Source organism: Polyodon spathula, chromosome 9 (genome assembly GCF_017654505.1).
Source record: "Polyodon spathula isolate WHYD16114869_AA chromosome 9, ASM1765450v1, whole genome shotgun sequence".
NCBI classification, from domain to species: domain Eukaryota; kingdom Metazoa; phylum Chordata; class Actinopteri; order Acipenseriformes; family Polyodontidae; genus Polyodon; species Polyodon spathula.
In genome coordinates, this window is record NC_054542.1 from 23,132,900 (window position 1) to 23,157,172 (window position 24,273).

The 24,273-nt window shown below is 40.8% G+C and overlaps 1 protein-coding gene across 1 annotated transcript in view; it reads right to left on the reverse strand.

Moving 5' to 3' along the window:
* Nucleotides 1–2,119: 2,119 nt before the first annotated feature.
* LOC121320525 (A disintegrin and metalloproteinase with thrombospondin motifs 5) overlaps nucleotides 2,120–24,273 on the reverse strand; it is a 36,815-nt gene continuing 14,661 nt past the window's right edge. Inside the window, exons 2-8 of the mRNA XM_041258923.1 lie at nucleotides 18,117–18,249; nucleotides 8,051–8,218; nucleotides 5,948–6,231; nucleotides 5,402–5,585; nucleotides 4,884–5,059; nucleotides 4,347–4,522; nucleotides 2,120–3,357 (exon numbers count right to left, since the gene is read on the reverse strand). Coding sequence (XP_041114857.1) covers nucleotides 2,790–3,357; nucleotides 4,347–4,522; nucleotides 4,884–5,059; nucleotides 5,402–5,585; nucleotides 5,948–6,231; nucleotides 8,051–8,218; nucleotides 18,117–18,249 — 1,689 coding nt within the window. The 3' untranslated portion in view covers nucleotides 2,120–2,789. The remainder of the gene's footprint in view (nucleotides 3,358–4,346; nucleotides 4,523–4,883; nucleotides 5,060–5,401; nucleotides 5,586–5,947; nucleotides 6,232–8,050; nucleotides 8,219–18,116; nucleotides 18,250–24,273) is intronic.

Below are 24,273 nucleotides of genomic sequence, written 5' to 3' on the forward strand. Positions count from 1 at the left end.
ATGGGGGGCTGTATTTGCAGTCTGTCAGAAGTGCCTGATAGAAAGTTTACAATCGAATCGCAAGAGATAAAATGGCTGCTAATGCTCTATCTCTTTCCCAGTTGAAGTGTTACTGGGCGAGATCGAGCGACAGAGCTGTGCCCACCAATCAGTGTGTCTGGGTCAATTAGGGTCAGCATGTCAATCAGAGAGGGTGCCATGCTGCAGTACTGTAGAACACAAGCTGGTTAAGGTTGTCAAGTAAATCTGAAATACACTGGTTTATTAGAGAAAAAAAAAAAAAGCTAGCTTAGTTAACTTCCTAATGATTTTAAGTAAATCTTATACAAGGGGACAAACACCATTCTGTGACCTCAGGGACACCTTTTTCATCCATTTGACTTAACCAGTACATATAACCATTGTATGTGAATAAGTTCACAATGGTGTCATCAGCCTGTTACACACCTACAAATCTATCAGGGCAGCCAGAACGTTATGCAAATGATACAGGGCTGTCTCTGAAAACCACATTACTTCCCCATGTCTGGACCTGGCCTCTGCGTTCAAGTTCTTTACACTCAAAACATTCTGACTGCAGAGTTCTGAGGGGACTGGACAGCACAAGTCACCTCACCAAACCACAGACTACGAGATAGGGAAGGGATGGTCTGTACTCAAACACCCCCAAGCTTGTTTATAGTGAGCAGACCTCAAATGACAGCACTCCTTTGAGTATTTCAGGACTCAGACGTATAATGGCGCCTTCTCTTAGGTTATTAAGCTTGTGATAAAAAGAAAATAACCAACAGATTGTGCCAGATCGATCTAGACTATCCGGTTTTGTTTGTAAGATTATGGTTTTTGCCACTGATTTTAAATAATAAGTCAAATATGAGAAATGACTGGACGTGCACTGGTGTAACTGGGAATACTGGTGTAAGTAATGGCACGTAGGTGCTGTGCACTGATAGGTCCTCCTGAGGGCGCTGTTCAGTAAGTGTTCTGTTTGACTCATCTCTTGAGTGTTTGAGATCCTCACTACCTGCAGGCTAGTAAAATGAAGTGACCACCTTTAAACTTGCAGATACAGCTTCTGGGTGACAATTTAACTGAGGGAAAGCAGAGAAGAAGGGGGAGAGGAAGGGTGAGGAATGTGTTAACTTTGTGTTGTCACAGACAGAAATGCTTGAATTTTGGATGTGCGTATGTAAGCCTACAGGTGCTAAATCACTTGTATAATTTTCCTAAATTGGTTGCAATACCATCTTATATTTCTAAAGGCTTCTAAATATAAATACAATTTCTTATGTATCAATTATAATTTTTGAGTGAAGGTGAAAAGCCTACGTATGAAAGGAAATCCTGAAAAAACAAGCAGAATCGCTGGTACACCCTGCTATTCCTATGTGTAAAGAGATGTGCGTGTAGTGGTGTGTGTCTGTGTGTCTATATGTTCATGGAGGGAGAGGTGGTTGTACACGCTTTCCTGTCCCCAATTCCCCCTGGTTTGCATTTGCAGGATATCCATGGCACACATTGTCATATTCTAACACTTTGATATTTCTAAAACAAACAAAATAATCCATCTCCATTATTTCTCTTGACCATTTGAAGTGACCAGTTCATGCTTTCATTTGGTCCGATGGAATATTGAACAGTGCTGACTGCGCTCCGGTTAGAGCCAGGAGAATAAAGGTCTGCTTAAAGTGTCCTCCTGTGCTTTCCAGTCGCGCTTCCACTGCTCCTGGTTTCTCAGTGAGGTAATGCAGCTGAGGGGGATCTAACCTGGAGTACAGCTCAGACTAACACATCCAAGAAGCAGCGGCACTTGCTTTGAGTTTTTGATACTGTCTGATTTCTCAAACTAATGGTCAATGCAGTAAACCCCCAATAAAGCAGAGCAATTCAGTATCACAACAGCACCCAATACTGAGCCTACCTTTAGTGCAGAAAAAAGATTATTAACGTTTTTCTAATATATTAATTATATATATATATATATATATATATATATATATATATATATATATATATATATATATATATATATATAGTGCTACTGACCCTTCCCACCTCCCGATATATGAATACTACAATACAGTTTCTGTAATAAAATACCTTCCACTTATATATTTGCGTTTTATGTTATTTTTAAATAGAAATAAAATCGATAAGTTTGTGTCTAGAAGGCAATGTGCCTAATTTTTGATTGAGGGCAAGTTGCCCATGTCACACAATTACTGTGGAGTGGAAAATATAGCCAATGTGCAGTAGAACACGTGCAGCATACAATCAAGTGCAGTGTGCCAAATTTTGTCCAGAAAATTATTCTTTAAATCGTCTAAGATTCTGGTTTTTATTTTCAATATACTTGTGTATGGGTTGGTTCCTAACTTGGTCTAACTTGGTCCACTTGATCAGATCATTTAAACTAATTAACTGGATCTTCTGTATAGTACGCTGCAATTAGGACACGTTTTGTTCAGTTGACTGGGATTTTCTAGTCCTGAAGTTAGTCCGCTTGAAGTGGACTAAACCACTGATACGCTGCAACTGATCCAGTACGTTTTCAGTGGCCAATGCTGTAACACCGCTGAAACCCCCAAAAACTCAAGCCAAGGCCTACTACTGTTTGGAATCAGTGAGGCTTTGCTGCACTCCAAGACTCCTGTCTGATCACCCTGTCACGGCCCTCACATTGTTAAAAAAACAAAACAACAAAAAAACAAGACAGTAATAATAAAAATAATAACAATAACATTAACAACAATAATATGATATAAAAATAGAGTTCAGAACCACAGGCTTCAACACTTTTTTAGCAGACACTGTTTAAAGGCAGAAGGTCTCTGCTTCAGCTGGCACCCCTTGGCCAGTTTGTTGGGCCTCTCTTGGCACTGCACAGTCCGTGTCTGCCAGCCTGTGTCGCAGGTCCGAGAGCAGGCCAGCCAGGGCCCTGTCACCCACTGTGGGGCTTGTGACGGCGCTGGTGCCTTTTGTCCCTTGCCCTGGGGAGTTGCGGATGCTGGTGGGGCCAGTTCCTTGGGCATGAAGAAGCTGTAGCGCACGTCAAGGGCCTGGCGAGCGTCAGTGGCCAGGATCTGCACGATGATGACCTCTCGCAGTGAGCCTGGGCCCATGCTGTGCAGGAAATCGTCGCGCTGGCTCCATCCGCTGTAGTTCATGATCGTGCCGTTGAGGTCGATGATGCTTTCCGAGGTGGAGATCATGAACTTGCCGTTCACCAGGTATTCGCCGCTCTTCTTCCTGAGTGCCAGGTAGGCGGTGTAGCGCGGCTGGTCCTTGGGCTTGAATTGACGGATCTTGATGTGCGTAGAACCCTCTGGGATCGTCACTACATCCGTGTAGCCCTTACTGTGAGAGGGAGGGAGGCCATTATTCTGTCTCCATTACAGAAACAACAACATTAAACTATATGTATGTGTAAGAACCAATAGACACCAATTTGGTATGTAAAAACTACATTCACTAACTTATTTAAAAGTTGAATAAATAATCAAATAAATCAACTGACACCTTATTAGAAGTCTTAATATCTTCTGGAAAGGCATTCCAGAACTGGATTTTCTATCACATTATATATGCCTTCTTGGTCAGAAAAAAAAAAAAAAAAAATCCCCCCCCCCCCCCCCCCCCCCCCCCCCCCCCCCAACCCCACCCCCCCCCCCCCCCCCCCCCCCCCCCCCCCCCCCCAAAAAAAAAAAAAAACAGCATTTGGTGCCATTGAAGGATTACAATAATGGGGACAGGTCATTTGATGAACGAATAGTCAGGCAGTTCTCTGTAATTGGTCTGCTGTAAAGCTTACAGCTATGAACAAAAGCTTTGCATCACCCTACAGAATTAACTCATTTTGCTTCATAAAGTTGAATGAAACCTGCTGAAAAATGTTACATTAACATACCGCTTTGTAGTGTTCCATATACTTAATGAAAAACTATCAAATTAAAAAAAATTGACATTTCAAAATCTAACGTGAAATATTCTACTATTATCGTGGCTTCCAATATACTTTTTTGCGATTTTATTTTGTAGTTTCTTTGATTACACAAAATCAAAAGATTACACAAAAGATTTAAATTATGCTCCTATAGTTTGTTTATTTTTTTTTAATGATTTGTCAATCCTACAATTCTAGGTAATGCAAAACTTTTGGCCATAGCTGTTGAGACAGTAAGAATTGCAAGGTGTGTTTTAAAAGCTACCTCCAATTCCCTACCACAGTGCATTGCACACTCTTTAAAACTATACAGTGACAGTTTTGTAACCTACAGTGGTTAATGTGTTTTTTTTGCACCCTGGAGTGAACAGCTCTCTAATACAGAGTAGATCTCCCCCGTTACCTTTTCTTAGTGAAGTTACCAATGACCTTGATGCACCTGGAGTTGTCTCCCCCGCAGATTCCACACTTATCAAATTGCAGCTTGGAGCCGATGATCCCGTCACAGCCCGTCCGGACACACTTCCCTCTCACACACACTGAGTTGCTGTAGGGCCGGCACTCTGTCCCATCAATCACCTAGGAAAGGGAGCGAGAAAGAGGGGGGTAATGCAGTTGGGGAGGGGTCCTGAATAGCAGCCTGCTTGTTACATTTCCATCTCCTCAAAACAGTTTTTTAAAAAAACACTTCTTATAAAACTGTCCTACCTTTTTAGTACCCAAATGGAAATGTAGAAATGCACAATTCATATATTGCCTCACCACTGCAACCCACTTGCTAATCAGGGGAACTGAAGAGCATATTCACCAAATCGTTCAGAACTTGATACATAAGAGTTCTAGAGATCTTCATATTTCCTTTATGTTCTTTATGTGATTGACAAAAGCCCAGTGCAGTATGTAAAGGAATGCCATGGGTCAGAGTGAGGCGTCAGCTCACCTTCTGAGAGAAGACAACGTAGTATCCGGTGCCCTTGGCACGGCAGGTCAGTTTGCACGTGTCTCCTGGCAGGACGCCAGCGTATTTGGGGACCCACTCAACGAAAGTCTTCACTCCCTTGGGGTCAGCCTGGTACCCGTTCCGCGCCTCACACTGCTCCAGACGGAAACTCTTACCTGGGAGGGAAACCACAAGAGCCTCCTCAGCACACCAACATACTACGGACAGGTGAACTGAGAAAAGGCTGCCACAGGGAGAAAGCCTGGTTGCTTTAGATACTACAAATGATCCTTTATAGATCCCTATAAAAAAAAAGTTACCAAAGTAAATTTGCATTGTAATGCTGTTTGTACTATATGTTACCGTGGGTGACCATGGTTTTAAACATGCTTTACCATGTTTTCACATGCTTTCACTACACCTTAAAACACTATGCTTTTGACATGGTATACTGCAACTTTTTAGAGAAAAAATGACAAATGTTTATTTGGGAGGATCGCTTGGGAAGCTGTACTCACTGTTTGCGGGACAGGGCCCTTCATTGCAGGAGCGGTAGATGGCTCGTTTACCAGTGCAGAATCTGCCGTTGTTGCGTGGGGCTGGGTTGTTGCATTGCCGTCGGGCAAACTGCACACCCCCTCCACAGGTTCGAGAACACTGACCCCACGATCCCCAGGAACTCCAGCTACCATGGTTTGAGGCCTGAGAGAGAAAGAGGGAGAGAGAGAGAGAGACAGAGAGAGAGGAGAGAGATGGGTAGTAACCGGGAAATACAAGACAATTACTTTCCAAATTGAACTGCATGTTAAAAAACTGAAGATGAACTGAAGGTGAAGGCGGTGAGTGATTGAGGGGAAGAATAATTTCGCTAGATACAAAGCCAGATAAATGACGATAACCAAGTTAACAACACACAAGTCATTAATGAGCATGAAGGCCAACTCCACGTTGTTACATGTTAACAATGAAGTTGTTTGTGGAGATGTATGAAACAAACAGCACAGTGCAGAGCTGGTTCCTTTCCCATGAGACCCCCGAGCAGAGAGAGTGTTGCTAGTACTCACAGAGTAGTACTTCTTCCTGGTCTTGTCCACACACTTGCCATGGAGACAGATGCGTCCCTTGCCACAGGGTGTCCCCTCCACTCCGGGCAGCTTCTTGGTGAGGCAGACCATCTGTCCCTGCCGAATCACCGCACACCACAGCCGCGCACACACGTCCATGCCGGGGCACACCGTGTACTCGGGGCCGAACGCCAGCTTGCACTGCTGGATTGCATCGTAGCTCTGACCAGGCAGCTCCTCTGGGCCCAGCAGAGGGCGTCGTGGGGGATCCAGTAGACACTCACCTGGGGATGACAGACTCTGTCAATTACATTATATGCTCTCCGGACATTTAAACTTTACGATTAAGCATGGAAATCCATCACTTATTTAGAACTTTGGTAAATTCTCATAAAACCGTTAGAAGGAGCACCCCGATAGAGTTTAAAATAAATGGCTACAATATTAATGTGTGGAAGATGAAGTGTGTACAACACTTCTGGAATAGACTATGCCTAAATACTAATAACGAAATAAACAACCTTACACTGTAAACTGTAGTTATTACTGTATGAACAGCCAGGCCAGCAACTTCACATATTTCTGATAACATTTTAAATTCTAAACTCATGACACCCCTACTGCTGCTGACAACTAGTTTATTATCACTGAATCTTTTTTGTTAATGCTTTCATTTTGTCAGCATTTATTTTAAGGATGCTAAACTGTTTGTAAAGGGAATAACACCCATATATCTAAAAGAGTAGTCATGGCATTCTTGTGCTTTATCTTTGCTGTATTTTGAATAACATGAACATTGTTATTCAGATCTCAGACTGAGGCCCTTGCTCTGTGCATTTCAGCATTAGTCATAGTGATATTCTTTTTTTTCCAAATTTGCAGTTCTTTTTATTTCTAAAAGATAAACAACGCTTTTCATGTTATAAGACTAGTATGACAAAAAGGGAAACATATGCTGGCTTTCATGATTGATCAGACTTCATTATGATGCACAACCACCAAACTTATTCGAACAAAAAAATATAACTTAAGAGACTCAAGCCAAAATTTCTAACTGTGAGCCACTAACCGCCTGACTCTATCCCGCCAAGGTACTGTTACTTAACAATTTGTGCTGAAGTAGTGGTTTATTTTCAATTTTACATGATTCTGACTGAGCTGAGAATGTGCCAAACAAACCATTGTATGGATGAATCATCAGCAAAAATCTAAACAAGAGCTGCTGTGCTGCATTCGTTTGTTTTGGCTGAACACTTGCATGTTCTTACTTTGGGTCCCTGTTCCCCCATTGACCTTTTCTGTCACTCATTCTGCTCTGTACAGACAGCCACATGCAAATCATGAGCTAAGGGCAGTACAGAACCCAAAGGATGATTCCTACTGTGGGGTTGCTGATGTAAAATGAGACTGATACTTAACACTGGCTACATAAACAACACATATAAAACTGATTATGATCTGAGGGTGATTTGAACTTGAGACTATTGTTTTGAGAAGTGGTTAAAGACACAAACTTTCACTACCAGTCTGGGATCAAAAACAAATTATATTTATAATACAAACTATAAACAGTGATTTAGATATTGATTTAAAGACTACTATGATCATAAAAATAATACAATGTTTAAACTACAGCTGTAAGCTTTTCTTTGAACTGAATTTGCATCGTATTTGATTCGATCATGTGATTACATTTTTGTAGCTTAAGTGTAGCCTGGTGCAAATTTCATCTTTGAAACTGATGGATCGATAGAAACTAGGAGACACACAGCTACTTGGTTTAGATTTCAGGTAGAAGCAAAACAAATAGCTGTGTACTACTTATTAAAATGAATAGATTGTTATTATAGATATGCTGTTTTCCATAAAGTACACATGCTAAATATATTTACAATTTTGTGATATTCACTCGCAACCTTGAGGAAGTTGTTCAAACCTTCTCAAGGTAAGCTCAAAGCAAGTGCAGCTACTCAAGATCTGCTGGATATTCCGGCTCCCTATCCTTCTTTCCCTCTCACCCTTTCCTCTCTCTGTCTCTTACACCTCTCTGCTCTTCTCCCTCCTTTTCTCCCTCCTCCCTTCCTGGTTCCCCTCCTCTCCTACCGTGCCCGTCGTCAAAGAAGTCTGTGATGGTGCTGGAGGTGCACTTGCTCCAGGGTTTGGAGGCATCAATGCTGGTCAGGATGGATGACATGAGACGCTTGTCCTCCATAGCTCCAAAGTTCTCCTCGCAGTACTTGGAGTCGTCGTGGGACAGCCCCAGGAGGTGACCTGCCAAGGGGAAACCAAAGACACCCACACACTATACTAGAGTCCACAACTGCACACATCACTTCATAAAGACATTTAGTTACATCTCACTGACATAGCAGATTCTCTCAAGAGCCTGATTGTTTTGCTGCTACAATGCTATTGTTACAGCTCACTTGTCAAGTCAGTGGGGCTGTAATCTGTAACAGAGGAGGTGTGGTGGCAAGAAAAACAGAGTTCAACTAAATGTTTAACAGAAAAACAGTATGGGACTTGTGAGAACATGTATATATGTGTGTGTGTGTGCGTGTGTGTGTGTGTGTGTGTGTGTGTGTGTGTGTACAACATACGACATATATTTAAAAAGCCTTGAAGGATGTGGACAAATATAAATTGACCATTCATGACTACTTTGTTAAAAAAAGGCTAAACCAAGATGAGACGAGATGCTGGATACATGTATTCATACCACTATAAATCACATGTATTCATGATTCAGTTCTGTTTAGCTCTGCTAATAATTAAAGAACATTTTCTGCGATCAGTGACTTGTTAGCTTGGTATCAACTCCTCTGGGGCTCCAAGCCAATTAAACCAGGAGAAAGAGCTTGTTGTCAATAAGCTGTCACATTCCCAGCCAGCGCAGTGTGGAGTGGACAGGGTGGTGTATGGTTGCTATATTCTAGACAATAAGGAAAGGGTGCTGTGGAGGGACAAAAGCCCTTAATGTAAATATGTGTGTTTGGGAATGTAAGGTTGGCAGGGATGGGTTTAAATCTGTCACTGCCAGCAGTCCCAGGTGTGGCCATTCCCCAAGTAAGTAACTGAGTGCTAATTAGAGAATGGCCACATCTATATAAAGAGAAAGCTTTCACCTGTGAGAGGAAGTAGGTTAATGTTTAGGTGAGTGTATATATTGTGTTTTTGGAGAACCTGGTCATAGAAGGTAAATGGCAAGCCTGACAGCAGAATTGTTTTGTTTAACCTTTTATTTTAGCCCTTGTGCCAGTTTATTTGTTCAGGTGTTTTGTTGTTTGTGTATTAAAAATATGCACACGCGCTTGAACTGCAAAAAAAAAAAAAAAGTGAATTATCACTACAATATGTGTTTAGAAATTTCAGAAAAACAAGTTTATGATTGAGCCATATACATATATTTTGTATTAGTCTTTATGTAACCAACAGCAAACATCTCAGAATGGATATTACAGAGATATAAATAGTCCACATTCTCCTTTAAAAGAGAAAGGAAGCAATGAACATTTTCCAATGGCCTGTAAAGATTTTGAGCACGATCGGAAATGAACCCTGTCTTTATTGCTGAGAGGTCACTGAAATAATTTTTTTTTGCAAGTCAAAGCTGGCTTAAAGTTGCAATTAATACAGAATGATTAGTAGAATGATTCCTGCAGTAGTATTGCCAGCTTGACTGCCATTGGGCCCAGTCTCTGCAGGGATAGCTGTTCCCTGTTTAGATAAATTACTGTTACATTTTCTGTACTTCAGCTTATCACACTGTGGCTCCATTTCTGTCCCAGTGTTGCAACTAAACCATCTACAGCTTTACACCACATCAGTAATGTCTAGAGTAAAGTTACGCAAAAAACAACTTTCAATTTACAAATTTAATAAGGAACAACCTAACTGTATATACATTTTTTTATTTTTAATCACTCTAATTGACTCTATTTGTCCAGTCTTAGTCTAGTGGATAGAGCTGAGAGACGGAGGCAGTGTGGCTTAGTTGTGAAAGCTAAGGAACTTGGTGGGAGGCAGTGTAGCTCTAGTGGTTACAGCTAAGGACTGGGAGGGATGCAGTGTAACTCTAGTGATTACAGCTAAGGACTGGGAGGGAGGCAGTGTTGCCTAGTGGATAGAGCTGAGAGGCTGTGGTGGTCTATCATTTTGTATAAAGTTTAACTAAACAATCACGGTTATTTTGGCTGAAAATGTAAAAACGCGTCTCCAGCAGTGAACTCCATTATCATCATAGCGTTTACTCATGTCCTGCTCTTCATTCCAACATCATTTTCCAATTGAAGCTGTGATCTGCTGTCTGGATGTGGGCCTGATATAATAGTCTGTCTAACTGAGTTTGACTTGATATGTCTGTTACCGTCTCAAAAGGAAACATGGAAAAGAGTTTGTTAGTTTGAAGCTCTGAAGTCCTGAATGCAGCATGCCATAGTGTAGTATTCAAAATGATCTAGACAAGATTCAGAACTGGGCAGACACATGGCAAATGACATTTAATAGAGAAAAGTGTAAGGTACTGCACACAGGAAATAAAAATGTACATTATAAATATCATATGGGAGATACTGAAATTGGAGAAGGAATCTATGAAGAAGACCTAGGAGTTTTTGTTGACTCAGTAATGTCTTCATCTAGACAATGTGGGGAAGCTAACAAGACGCTCGGATACATTATGAAAAGTGTTGAATTTAAATCAAGGGAAGTAATGTTAAAACTGTACAATGCACTAGTAAGACCTCATCTTGAATATTGTGTGCAGTTCTGGTCACATCGCTATAAAAAAGATATTGCTGCTCTAGAAAGAGTGCAAAGAAGAGAGATCAGAATTATTCCGGGCTTAAAAGGCATGTCATATGCAGACAGGCTAAAAGAATTGAATCTGTTCAGTCTTGAACAAAGAAGACTACGTGGCGACCTAATTCAAGCATTCAAAATTCTAAAAGGTATTGACAGTGTCGACCCAAGGGACTTTTTCAGCCTGAAAAAAGAAACAAGGACCAGGGGTCACAAATGGAGATTAGACAAAGGGGCATTCAGAACAGAAAATAGGAGGCACTTTTTTACACAGAGAATTGTGAGGGTCTGGAATCAACTCCCCAGTAATGTTGTTGAAGCTGACACCCTGGGATCCTTCAAGAAGCTGCTTGATGAGATTTTGGGATCAATAAGCTACTAACAACCAAACGAGCAAGATGGGCCGAATGGCCTCCTCTCGTTTGTAAACGTTCTTATGTTCTTATGTTCTTAGTAGGTGTGGGGTAGGGATGAAACAATTCTACATTTCCATGATGCAGTAACAGCAAACACACTCTTGGGTTTGTAATAATAGTACATTTTTTAACTGATTTCTGCTGATTTTTTAATTATCTAACTGAATGCAGGTATGTCTGTTTTTTTCTCACAGTGCTATTGGATTTGCAGCAATTTCCACTAGGAAGCTAAACTAAAATGAGGCAAAGTAAGATAGAATACAGTGGAGTTAGGGAGAACGAATCTCACTATGACCAGCATGGTGGACTCAAATGGGTGCGACCAACATGTAAAATAGAGGGCTGGTCAGAACCACTACACGTTTTCCACGACTAACGGTTCATTTAAACACTCCCACGCACAATTAGCAAGATATTTGGAAGCACAGTGCAGTCTCAGTCCAAGGTACTTTCACTGTGGTAACCTAAAGCTTTTACCCCTAGCACCACATTCACAAAGGACTTGAACACTCCAGCCAGGGGCCTGCCAAGTGGACGATAAGTGCTGGGTTTTTTCATATTGATACAGTATGAAGTCAGATTCTCTGATGAGCTGCGACATCAAAGCACAAAATGTGTTGTGAATCTAAGGAAGTCTCTGACTGTGTTGTTGTTTTTGTCCCAGTCAACACATCTCCCTCCAGGAACTGAGATAAATAGCATGGGCTGGTTTATAGAACCCTGTTTAATCTCAAGCAAATATGATTAAAGTGCTATGTACATGGTTACTATAGTTTTTATAGAGAGAAAAACAATATAGAAATCATGGGATTACAGGCAATTAAAATTTAGAGGACAAACTGAAGATGACATTTGGGGGGGGGGGGGGGGTGCTCTAACAAGTCATGTGATGTCGCAATGCGTGTGTCACTAGCAACCTGGAAAAACTAATACATTTTAATAACTGATAAAGTAAAAAGAAAAAACTAGTTTATTTTATGAACTTCACATTTGTAAGTGGATGTTTCAACTCATACACAAAATGAATGCCTAAAAATGGTTTCAGTTACTTCTGTGCTTGTTTGATTGATAGTTAGATAAATAAAATGGGATTACAGAAGCTGTTCAGGCTTTTACACGTCAGAAGCACAAATCAAACGTGGAATGGCCCTTGCAGGGCATACAGTGATCCTTTAAAAACTTCCAAATGCTTTGCAAATACGGGTAAATTGTGAGCTCCTTCAGCAGGCATGGGAATGCACACTGCATGTCATCTACGTGATGATGGGGCTGGGTTTCATCCTCTTTGATTTGCGGCTCTGTTGGAGTTGTGGTGCCAGTGAGGAAACTGAAATGCAGCCAGAGCCCAGATGAGGTGTGAGCATCAGGCAGTCCTCACGTGTGTTCAGTCTGCGACTCTTAACCACTTGCGGCTCCTCACTAGCACCAAGCAGTACTGCCAAGCAAAATCAAGCTAAGCACCTGATATCCTTTCACATTCTATACTGGCGTGGATGGAATAGTAGAGATCCACACACCAAGTAGAGCCCCAGCTTAATTCACTACAAAATGTACTGTAATGGGCACTTACAGTATTCATTGCAATCTTTATTACTAAGCTTTGTTGCTTGCCATAAGGCTCTGCTGTTTGCCCATTTGGGAGTCTGTGGTCTCAATATGTTACTGTGTGACCAAATTTTATATGAAAGTTCACCATTTGCATCACTTAAATTGTGAATATGAGTATTATTAAAGTTAGCTACTGTAAATGTGTTATATATACTGCATTAAGCCGTCAATTATAGTACCTATAGTAAATACTGTTAAATACTATATCCACGTTACAGCATAGAACTGCAATATACTGCAGTTTACAGCAATTAACTACAGTAAATCGTGGTACTTGCTGGTTGGTGCTTCTTTAAAGCCCCAGTGCCTTAATTAAAACTGAATCACAGTTGTTAAGCTCAAACAACTCAAACTCAATCTTACCAAAACCTGTACCCTCCCTGCACCAAGGTGTGTGCATGTGTTTGTTTAGATAGGTGTTCCTCTGTGTGGTCTGGCTGGTTTGCAGTTCCCAGTTTCCCAGTCACCTGGCAGCACGTGCCACACTCTAATCTCTGCCAGCACAGCTCCACACTTCAAACACCACATACCACTTTATCCTCCTAATTGGATAATAGGAGCTAAGTATCCATATGACTGTAATTCTCTGCTCACTTTTCAAAGCGTGTAGATCTGGAACTTATTGCAATATACTGTATAGCTTTTAACTGCAGCAGCTGGGCTATGTTTGATTTGGCAAAGAAGAGATAGAGGGGGAGAGAGAGAGGTGACAGTGAGGCTGGGGATGTGGGGGCTTGAGGGTAGGACTTTCATTGCAGGGCTAATAAACTAAACCTGGCCCATCAATCCGCTGCACCGCAACACAGTGTGTGGGCTTTCTGTATTGTCCCCAGATTGGTGCTACAGCTCTCACATTCTCTGTTCTTGGCTATGCAATTGAGGTACAGGGGAGATGTGTGCCTGTTCTGTAGAATCAACCCATGCGGCAATGATCACTTTTATAAATTAATAATAATAATAATAATAAATAATAATTAATAATAATAATAATAATAATAATAACCACATTTACTGGCACGTCTAGTAAAAACAAAGAAAACACTTCACATTGTCATTTTCTATTATATCATGTTATAAGCGTAACCCTTGCTTCAATCCTAAACGTAACCCAATCGTTATTAACTGTTTTTACTGGGGGCCTGAGAAAATAATCACTTTATTAATTAGTGACCAGTTATAATGAAGCGTGATCAAATGAATACAGGCTTATAGTCTGTGCTGAGTGAGGGTTCTGCTATTGAGTCCCCAGAGTCAGCAGAGTTTAATTGAGACAGATTTATTTTCCTTGCAGTTTTATTTGATCTTTGACCTCTATTTGAGGTATTTTTCGAATTTGTGTTTTTTCTGGGCTGTGTTTATAGGTAGTAAGTGTCCTGGCAGCAACGGAAAGGTTGAGGTAATATCCTGGTAGAAATTCCTGACAAAATGGAATAGAAAGTGACATACCTGACACTGGTGCTACATGAAAACATTCTTTTGAGACATAAACAAGACTTTTACACCAAATCTCAACCCGTGCACGTTTTTAACATGCAGCAAAGTCAGCTTGAACTGAGAGAAGGACAGGGTGTGGATGGCAGGCAACTTCAAGCTATGTGCCTGCTTTTAAAAATGGCAATAACCAAACAATATTAATTGATGGGTCATTGCAAGGTGTTTATAAAGTGGGTGACACTGGCACAGGTTATAATTAGGCAACATGGATGCAGATGCCATAACAGCTTCCCTTTAAGCTCTGTGAGCGCCAGCCATGCAGTCCTGGGCTCCTAAGCAGAGACTACAGAATGTACAGAATGGCGTTTGTTTTGTGATGTCAGCTACTGGTCACTAGTGTCCTGAGCTAGCTTTAAAGCCTGGCCTCCAGAGGTGAAATTAATGAAAGGCTAGTGAATTACTGTAGCCCCCCCAGAAAAATCTAATACAATAGGTCTTGTTACAAAAACTATTAAGAAACAACATAGGTGCATGTGGTATCCTTTAAATGATAATATTGTGTACATAGTGCTATGCAAAATAGACAGTTTTTAAATGTAACTGTAGTGAGCAATAAATCAGTACAGACTTTGCACTGGAGGAAACTGTGTCCCTCTTGAGATTTCTTGTGGTGACATGTCATGGAAAGGTGAGAGATCTCTTTAAAACTACCATGGCTGTGCTGAGACATTCAGCACTGACATGTATAGTAACCCACAATATGTCAAACTCTACTGACAGTGCCTTTTCTGATGTAGTGATGTAGTGGTGTACTTCAAAACAATCAGTCTCTCCATCGTCTCCCCCAAACAGAGTCTACAGCTCATGCTACTCAAGTTCAGCACTGTAGTATTATCTCATAGACTGAATGAACTTTAAACAGAATTCGGCACTGCCAATGTCAGTTCTGCACAATAAGCAGTTCAACATCATTGTCACTGGACTGGTGCCTTTGTCATGTATAATGCGCATACCCTTGGTCTCGCATTCAATGAAGTAAAATTAACTTATATAAATGTATAAATGATCACTCATCTCTAATATGGACAACAATTCAAATTAAACAAAAGAGCCAGTTATAACTTCCCACTTAATATGCAGCATTCTTAACTTTATTATCATTGGACTGAACTTCCCTTTTTTACAACTCATCCATCATGCACATTACCTTATACAAGTTAACCAAGGTAAAGTTGCTTGGCAACAGTTTTTTCATGTTTTTATTTATTTTTATTTATACTATGCATCATAGTTTACAATACTTGGCCATGTTTTTTAATGTGCTTTACCATTGGGCTTTACAATGCTTAATTTTGATTTTCGATGCTTTATTATACTTTGCTAAACTTTCACTAAGGAAAACTTTTATAAGGGTATTCTTGGTCTTGTATTGATGGAAAATTAATTAGCATAAGATTTATACACCATCGCTCATCTCTGATATAGACATCAATTCAAATTAAACAAAAGAGCCAGTCATATCCCAGTCAACTCCCTGTGGCCTGGAGCTGTGGGAATCAGTGTGGGAGTCTCAAATTCGATTATATTAGCATTTCACTGTCGTCAGCTTAGTAACTGCGGAGGTTTCACTCCACAGAGCTTTGCATGTGAGGCTCACAGATGCCTAATAAACGTATCTGGGAAAACCGGGACAAGTTCATAATTTAAACAGCCTAAAGCAAACCTATTTTCCATACTGTAATTCCAAAATATTTCTTTCTTTGGTGCAGCACAGCCAAATCTGTGCTAGAATCCCATCTTGGGGACAACACAACTGTGGGACAATGTCACAACTGTGACTTCAAGTGGAGCCAGGCTTGGTACAGGAGGGTAGGGTACACTTTTTACTCAGAGTGGTGAGTGTAGCCACATTATAGACACTGAATAAATGGGTTCCTTTAAGATCTGACAAAGCTCTGGGATCTATCAGCTGCTACTGTTCTTAATGTTAATATGGCTTAAAAACTGTTGCTTCTTAGATCCAAAGATGATAATCTAGCTAGGTTTGTCTAAAATGCACCAAAGAAGGAACATTATGCCATTATCAGCAAAATGCTTTAGTCTTGGGTGTATTGGTCTTGTATCAGCACCGAAAAAACTTACAAAAGCAGCCCTTGTAACATGGACCTTTTTCTCCCATAGCAAAAGATGATTCAGACTTCCTAGAAATGGCATCCACATATTTATATATGCAGAACATGAAATCAGGAATACCCTATCAGACTTTTCTGTAATAATGCAATGGCTCAATGTATCTCGAAGTTACAACACAAGTGTTAGCTCCACACCCCTCATGTCTTCCTAACAGCAATGCTATGCCTACAACATGCTAGGTCACATAACACTGTCTTACTCACTGCAATTATAATAGTATTATTTATTGCATTTATCAAATGCCTGTAAATTTAGTTTTTTGAAAGCCAAAATCTCATATGCTGTAAAGAAATGTTCAGATGTATAATGTTTTCTTCTTCACATTAGAAAATGATTCAGTATCACCAGCCAATCAGTTTCCAGCTATAGCGGGCATTAATACACAGTAGATGCCAGCTGAGTGTCACTGCATCAGCGGTAATGAAATTTAAAATCAATCCGTGCAAGTACTGGCTTTTTCTTTTTGACTTGCTGTATTTTTAAGTATAATTCACATCTATTGGACAATAAATACTAAACAAAGACACAATTGGTCCAAATTAATTTTATTATCCACCAAAACCAGGCCATCAATACTTTGCATTGATGAAAACAACCAATCCTATACCTGCAACTGCTGAGTCAGCCAATCACAGCCTGTCAGCTGAACTAGAGTGAAGACCGCCTGTTTCAACAACAACAAAGTGAGACATGGACAGTTAAGATATCTGGCACTGTTCAGGTAAACTATAAGCAGCCCTGACAAGTAAACAGTTATTTGTTAATAAAGCTTTTCTTTTTTTCTCTAATTAAGTGTGTGATCCTTTTTGAACATTTTTGAAACTATTTTGCTAAAACTTTTCTCAGTGGAAGGGTACCTGCCGAATTATTACAAGTTCAAGGTAAATGTAGGTTTTAAAATGTTTTTTAAAGAAAATTATGAGAAAAATCTTTTTTTCTAATAGTGACAGTGCCCTCTTGATGAAGGCTCCACCATGTGATAGTTGACCTTGACTTTCGTTAGCGCCCTCGCCTTCGGCTCAGCATAACTCCAGTTGCGGTCAACTAACACATGGTAGAGCCTCCATTGACCAGCACTACCAGTTAAATAATTCCCATAAATAGGCATTCACCATAGTAAATGCACATTCTGTAAGAGCACTAATGATCCTCTGCTTCGTTTTGTGCCATTAACTGAGAGTGCTGCAAAATACCTGCTATTTTGCACCATATATTTCAATGTGTATATCCCCTGTAATCCAATAAAGAGCTTGGTGTGAAATATTACAAAAACCTTTGGTTCAGCAATGACAAGTAATAGTTGTGACCTTAACAGAAGACTGAGACTTTTTAAACTCACACAAAACACAGCTGAGACTTTCCTTTAATTCATCAGAAGTTACCTTTAATTACCATATAAATATTCGGTTAGCTTGAAGGCCCAGTTGATTGCTCTAGTCTTTAGAGTATGGTGGACTGAATGGATGACAGCATGAAGGTTCATCAGTCTTCTGACATAATACAATATATTGGGGATGACAAAAATTACTCATTTTATATTAGGGATGACTAATATGACTTATTTTATGTCGAGTCTAAATTACTCAACATAAAAACCTAAAGTTACAAAATGAGAAAAATAAACCCCCAACTTAAACTGTGTTACTTGCTGTGGTGTTTGTTCTCCTGTAGGAAAAAAATTAGTAAAAACCCCATTGGGGCTGTGTGGTGGGACGTACCAATCTCGTGTGTCATGGTAAAGGCAGCGTGTAGGCCGTCGTCCTCGATGACAGCACAGCTCCTCTCGGGGGAGCAGATGGTCCCCACGTCTGCCATGCCCAGCGTGTCACAGGAGTGATGTCCACACAGGTCCTAGCCAAGCGAGAAACCACAGTCAGACACTCAACACTGGCTGCTTCAGCCAAACCCAAAGGATCACACACAGCATATTCAAGGGGAATTAGGCTGTACCACCATGATATGGATCTTGTAATTTTTTTTTTAAATGGAAAAAGATTGAACTTACACCCCACTAAACATATTATACCTATCATATCTAGTCCACTCCAGTGCAACCAGGGCTGCTCCCTCTCTCCTTCTTTGTCTACCCATCTCCACATTTGTTATGGGCTTGTCAGTCTGTTATTTTCAGTTGTTGTAGTTTTCTTAAACAGTATCTTGTTCTGTTTGAAAATGCACTTATAAACAAGCAGCTTGTCTGGTTTGAGTGTCCTCTACCAGAACTGCAGGGCTAACATTTAATAAAGCTCTTCTGAAGCAGAAACAGTTCAACATGTTTACACCGGAAACTAAAATGTTGTGTTTCATTATGAATGCTAGAACAGAGTTCTCAGAAATCAAAGAACAGGAATATTTTTGATCAATCCAGACTGCATCTGGAATTCAGTAAACACTCACCACACTTCCAGGGAGCTTTACAGAAAAAAACAAACAAAAAAAACAATTTCTTAACCGTATCCTGGTTCCCCTGGTGTTTGTAGCAGGTGTTCTGTACATGTTACAACTTTATTTGTAGTTATGAATTAATCATTTGTAATTCCTTTTTTTGGCTACAAAATACATTCTAAAACCAACAACAGCCCCTAAAGCATCCAGGATACAAAGGATTAAAACAAATCAAGTCACTGATTGTTCATCTTTCCACCAACAATGCAGATCTGCTGGAAATGTTTACAGAAAGCACAACTTCTTAGAAAAGTGGTTACAGTATTTGTATATGTAATTTATAAGAAACACAATCCTCCTGTATTAACTGAATTATTTCATAGTTCGCTGTGACAGAAATAGCATGATTCTTTGTGGTAAATCTCCCTCCCGACGTGTGGGAGCTAAGTAACGGGAACAGAATACCCTGGACTGGTTGGCCTGACAATTCATTCCCAGGGTTAAAAGGAAATCGGTATCTAGAAAGGGGGCGAAACTCTGGTGCACTAACTCATCGACCCGGAAGGGAAACGATGTGGCATCTGCGGATTGGAGGAGCGGTTGCAATCGTTTACCAAGGGGTCATGAGTGACGGTATAAATAGGGGACGGAAATACGTGATCTGTTCCTTCGTTTATGGTTAAGACAACGACCCGGAAGGACCATTGTTGTGATATCACACATAAGTGTTTTGTTTGTTTTGTCTCATCTCTAATTGTTACTTGTTGTTATTAGTAGACGACTAACACGTTCTGGAGCTGTAGCCAGAGGCCAGCAGGAACCCAGACTTCACTACACCTGTGTCATGATAATAATTGTGTTAGCACCACAAGCACTACAGCACACACCCAGGACTGGTGACTGTGTTTTTATATTGTGTTTGTAACTGGACTGTGTTTATTATTTGGGACTGCAAACCCTTTGTTGTGAACAGTGCTGTGTATTGCCTGGGATTATTGTTTTGGACCTGGATTACAAATAAAATCTACTTTCTCATTAGATTATCACTGTCTCTCCCTCCATTGTGCACCGCATCACTCCTATACCTGTACCCTGCGAACCACTTTGCTACATTCACACACTGTGCTCTCCCCTTAATCTACCATGTCCTCCCTCCTTGAAGACGTTTTAATATTGTCACACCAAGTGCCTGCTACTACCTGCAGCCGCAGGAGGTTATGAATATCATCTACTTCACAGCAGCTCAGGGAAACATATACAAAAATGTAAACATTCTTAAATGGGTTTATGACTACTATAGCCTACAGTATGGCCTGTCCCACACAACACACATAAAAACCCTCTCACACTAGAAATTATATTTAACAGTAAGTTCAACATCCTTCCATTCTCTCCATTGGATAAGATGGTAATTTCAATATTAATCAGATGTGTAAAGTGTATTATATTACAAACATACCCTAATTTACTTTTATCTTTGTGACATGCTGTCTGTGTACACCACAGGGAACAGCTGCACTGTGTTAGCTAAACTCTGATATATCAATGGGCATACAGAGCCTCAGGATCAATTGGTACTTGTGTGACCTCTGTATAGCACTGCTTCTCTTTGGTTGACCTGATACAGACATTTCACACCTAAGTTAACATGTAATTCACCCAGCACGTGTTTGTAACATTCGTAAAATATTTGTGCCGTGAAGTGGGGAACCTAATGGCAGTGTGCTGGACAGAGTCTGAAACGGGTAAAGGAATGAGGTCACGTTCAATGCATGTTGTGCTTCATAAACAAGGTCACGACATAAAACATTGCAGCATTGGCACACATGGTGAAGTGCGACTATGTCTTTATGCAGTGTTTGAACAGGAGGAAGCTTCTAATGGACACCTGAGTGAGAGACAGGCCATGCAGCTTGGCTAGGTTTTTAGGTCACGACCACTGACAGCGACAAAGAACAGAGCGGCTAGTTCTACATGAAGAAAATAAACATTCACGTGTCAACCCAGTGGTATTAGATAGACATTGTATTTTGGTCCGAACACATGCTGAGTTACCAGGCAATAAGATGCCACACCATGGCGCTTTAATTTTCTCAACATTTGTTCAGCCGCGGAATATGTGTGTGAGTTTATACAGCCGTGTAAAAGAAGAAAAAAAAAAGCCACAACAAATATTTGGTATGTGCAAGGTAAAAGGACGCACAGAGAGACAATTGGAAAACTTAAAAATGTATGTCAGGCTCTCATATCAGTGACTGCATGTATGTCCCCTGCTTGTGTCTCTGCGTGCGTGTGTGTGTGTGTCTGTATGGTATGAGAGTGGGTGTGGGCCTCTACAGAGTATTTCTGTATGCAATCCTACATGTTATGTACCTCAGTTTTTATGGTATGTGTTTGTGTCTTGTGCCTGTGAGTGGGTGTATGGCATGTCTTAGCAGCTGTGTGTATAGTTTATAGTGGTATATGTCTGTGCCTGTATTGCCCACAGCTCCAGGTGGCAGTTCTCAGATGCTAGGGTGGTTTTCAGCAGTCAGGTAGGTGGCTGAGCTGGATTTTACAGACGTGTTTACAAGCAGAACCAGACCTCCTTCCCAGCACTGCAAGACTCACAATTACCAGACCGAATAACTAGACTAGAGACTATGCATGGGTAATTCTCTTACAAAGCAAAATCTAATAAAATGCAATAGGACTACAATGTGCATTATATGGAGTACAGTAAAGCATACAGTTCCACAGTGCAGCTGCATAACATCAGTGGTTTACTATGGTTGCTCCACAGAAGAGACTTGGAAGAATCCTCATGCACAGCAACCCAGGATAAAACTGTCCAAACACATGGTCATTCATACAAGCATTGTATATGGCAGTACATACATTTTTGTTCAAGGGGAAAAGCTAGCCAACATTTCTGAGCTATCTGTATCAGGAAAAAATAGATCGCCATAACCTACATCCACTGTAAGCACATGCAAACATGTAAGAGTGACATGCAGGCAGAGTCAGGCTGACAAAACAGAATGTGTGCTAAAGAATGTCAAAGTTTCATCACAGTTTGATTAGCGGCTCACTAGATAAACTCCATAGTGTGAGTTAAGTATGTGCTCACATGCATCCCCAATGGAGGATAGTAATAATAATCTTCCTCCTGCGTACACATTGATTCCTGATCACCATATTTCAAGTGGACACCCTTATCTTTTTTCTTTCTTCCGTTATTGATCATGCTTCCTGCTATTAGTAAAGACTTGGTCAATGGATTGTGTGGAAGGTGCTGGCATTCACTGCACACATGCTGAACAGATACTACAGTGTCGCTTACTGAAAAGTTTTGGGACTGACTAGTCTGGTTTGTGTGCAATGGTACGATCTGAAGGTTAACAATACAAGCACTTGTTATGCTTAAGGTGGCACTCACCCACAACCACTAGAGTCACGAGGAATGGGCAAAATGGTTTAATATATAAGACATCTAACATATTTAAAACTGAACAGAGTAAGGATTCATATGGGAGATACTGAAATTGAAGAAGGAATATGAAAAAGACCAGGAGTTTATGTTGACTCAGAAATGTCTAGGCAATGTGGTGAACCTATAAAAAAGGCCAACAAGATGCTCGGATATATAATGAAAAGTGTTGAATTCAAATCAAGGGAAGTAATGTTAAAACTTTACAATGCATTAATAAGACCTCATCTCTAATACTGTGTTCAGTTCTTGTCACCTCGCTACAAAAAGGATATTGCGGTGCTAGAAAGAGTGCAAAGAAGAGCGACCAGAATTATTCCGGGTTTTAAAGGCATGTCATATGCAGACAGGCTTAAAGAATTGAATCTATTCAGTCTCGAACAAAGAAGACTACGTGGCGACCTGATTCAAGCATTCAAAATTCTAAAAGGTATTGACAATGTCGACTCAAGGGACTTTTTCGACCTGAAAAATGAAACAAGGACCAGGGGTCACAAATGGAGATTAGATTAAGGGGCATTCAGAACAGAAAATAGGATGCACTTTTTTATACAGAGAATTGTGAGGGTCTGGAACCCCCTCCCCTGTAATATTGTTGAAGCTGACACCCTGGGATCCTTCAAGAAGCTGCTTGATGAGATTCTGGGATCAATAAGCTACTAAAAACCAAACGAGCAAGATGGGCCGAATGACCTCCTCTCGTTTGTAAACTTTCTTATGTTCTTATGTTCTTAAAAAGGGGCCAATTTCCAGCATCCAAATTCACATCACAAGAATGCTGTTAAAGCTGATTGTGGGTTAATGATTCTTCATGTCACTGAACTCCAGGACAAACACTGTGCTTTACTGACTGACATCAGACAAAAGACCGTTTCTGCTATGTTCTATAACTCTAACACTTTGCTGCGATAGCATGGTGAAGCACAGGCAAGCATGCAAGTTAAACGAGGCAGTCTTCCCAGCGACAGCGAGTGGAAGCGACAGCGAGTGGGAGAAGTACAGGCGTGGAAAAGTACAGAGCAGTTTCGAAGCAGAAAGGAGAAATTGCATCTTGAATTGCTTTAATCAGAAAACAGAGGACATTGGGGAAACACAGCAGCAGCTCAAAGTCAAACAGCCGCGTGTGTTTTTCTGATAACAAACAAGCTGAAACTCGGAGCAGCTGATTCAAATTCAGCGCCGTTTTGAGACACGGGCGAGGGGAGGAGCCAACAGCACAGCAGAACAACGCAGTTAAACGAGGCAGTCTTCCCAGCGACAGCAAGTGGAAGCGACAGCGAGTGGGAGAAGTACAGGCGTGGAAAAGTACAGAGCAGTTTCGAAGCAGAAAGGAGAAATTGCATCTTGAATTGCTTTAATCAGAAAACAGAGGACATTGGGGAAACACAGCAGCAGCTCAAAGTCAAACAGCCGCGTGTGTTTTTCTGATAACAAACAAGCTGAAACTCGGAGCAGCTGATTCAAATTCAGCGCCGTTTTGAGACACGGGCGAGGGGAGGAGCCAACAGCACAGCAGAACAACGCAGTTAAACGAGGCAGTCTTCCCAGCGACAGCGAGTGGGAGAAGTACAGGCGTGGAAAAGTACAGAGCAGTTTCGAAGCAGTTTGAAAGCAGGTTGACGGCTGCAGAAGAAACTAAACTTCAAAAAAAAAAACCTCAACATGGTCTTCAAGCCAGTAATCTGTGACACCTGCTTGATGTGGGAAATCCGAGAAAACCCAGCGGAGCTAAACCAAGTGTGCGTAAAGTGCCGCGCGATCCAGGATTTGCATAAACTAGTAAGTATGCTAGAAATGGAGCTGGAAGAAGTGAGACAGCAACAGGATCTTGAGGAACTGGCACACCCACAATTCATGGAAGTCTGCATCACCCCTAACAGACTGAAAGCCACCAGGGAGATAGAAGGTCAGAACAGCTGGGTTCAGGTAGGCAGAAGCAGGGAAAAAAAGAAACTTCGTCAAACACAACCACCAGAAATCAAAACAACCAACAGATTTGAGTCACTTCAGAATTTTGATGA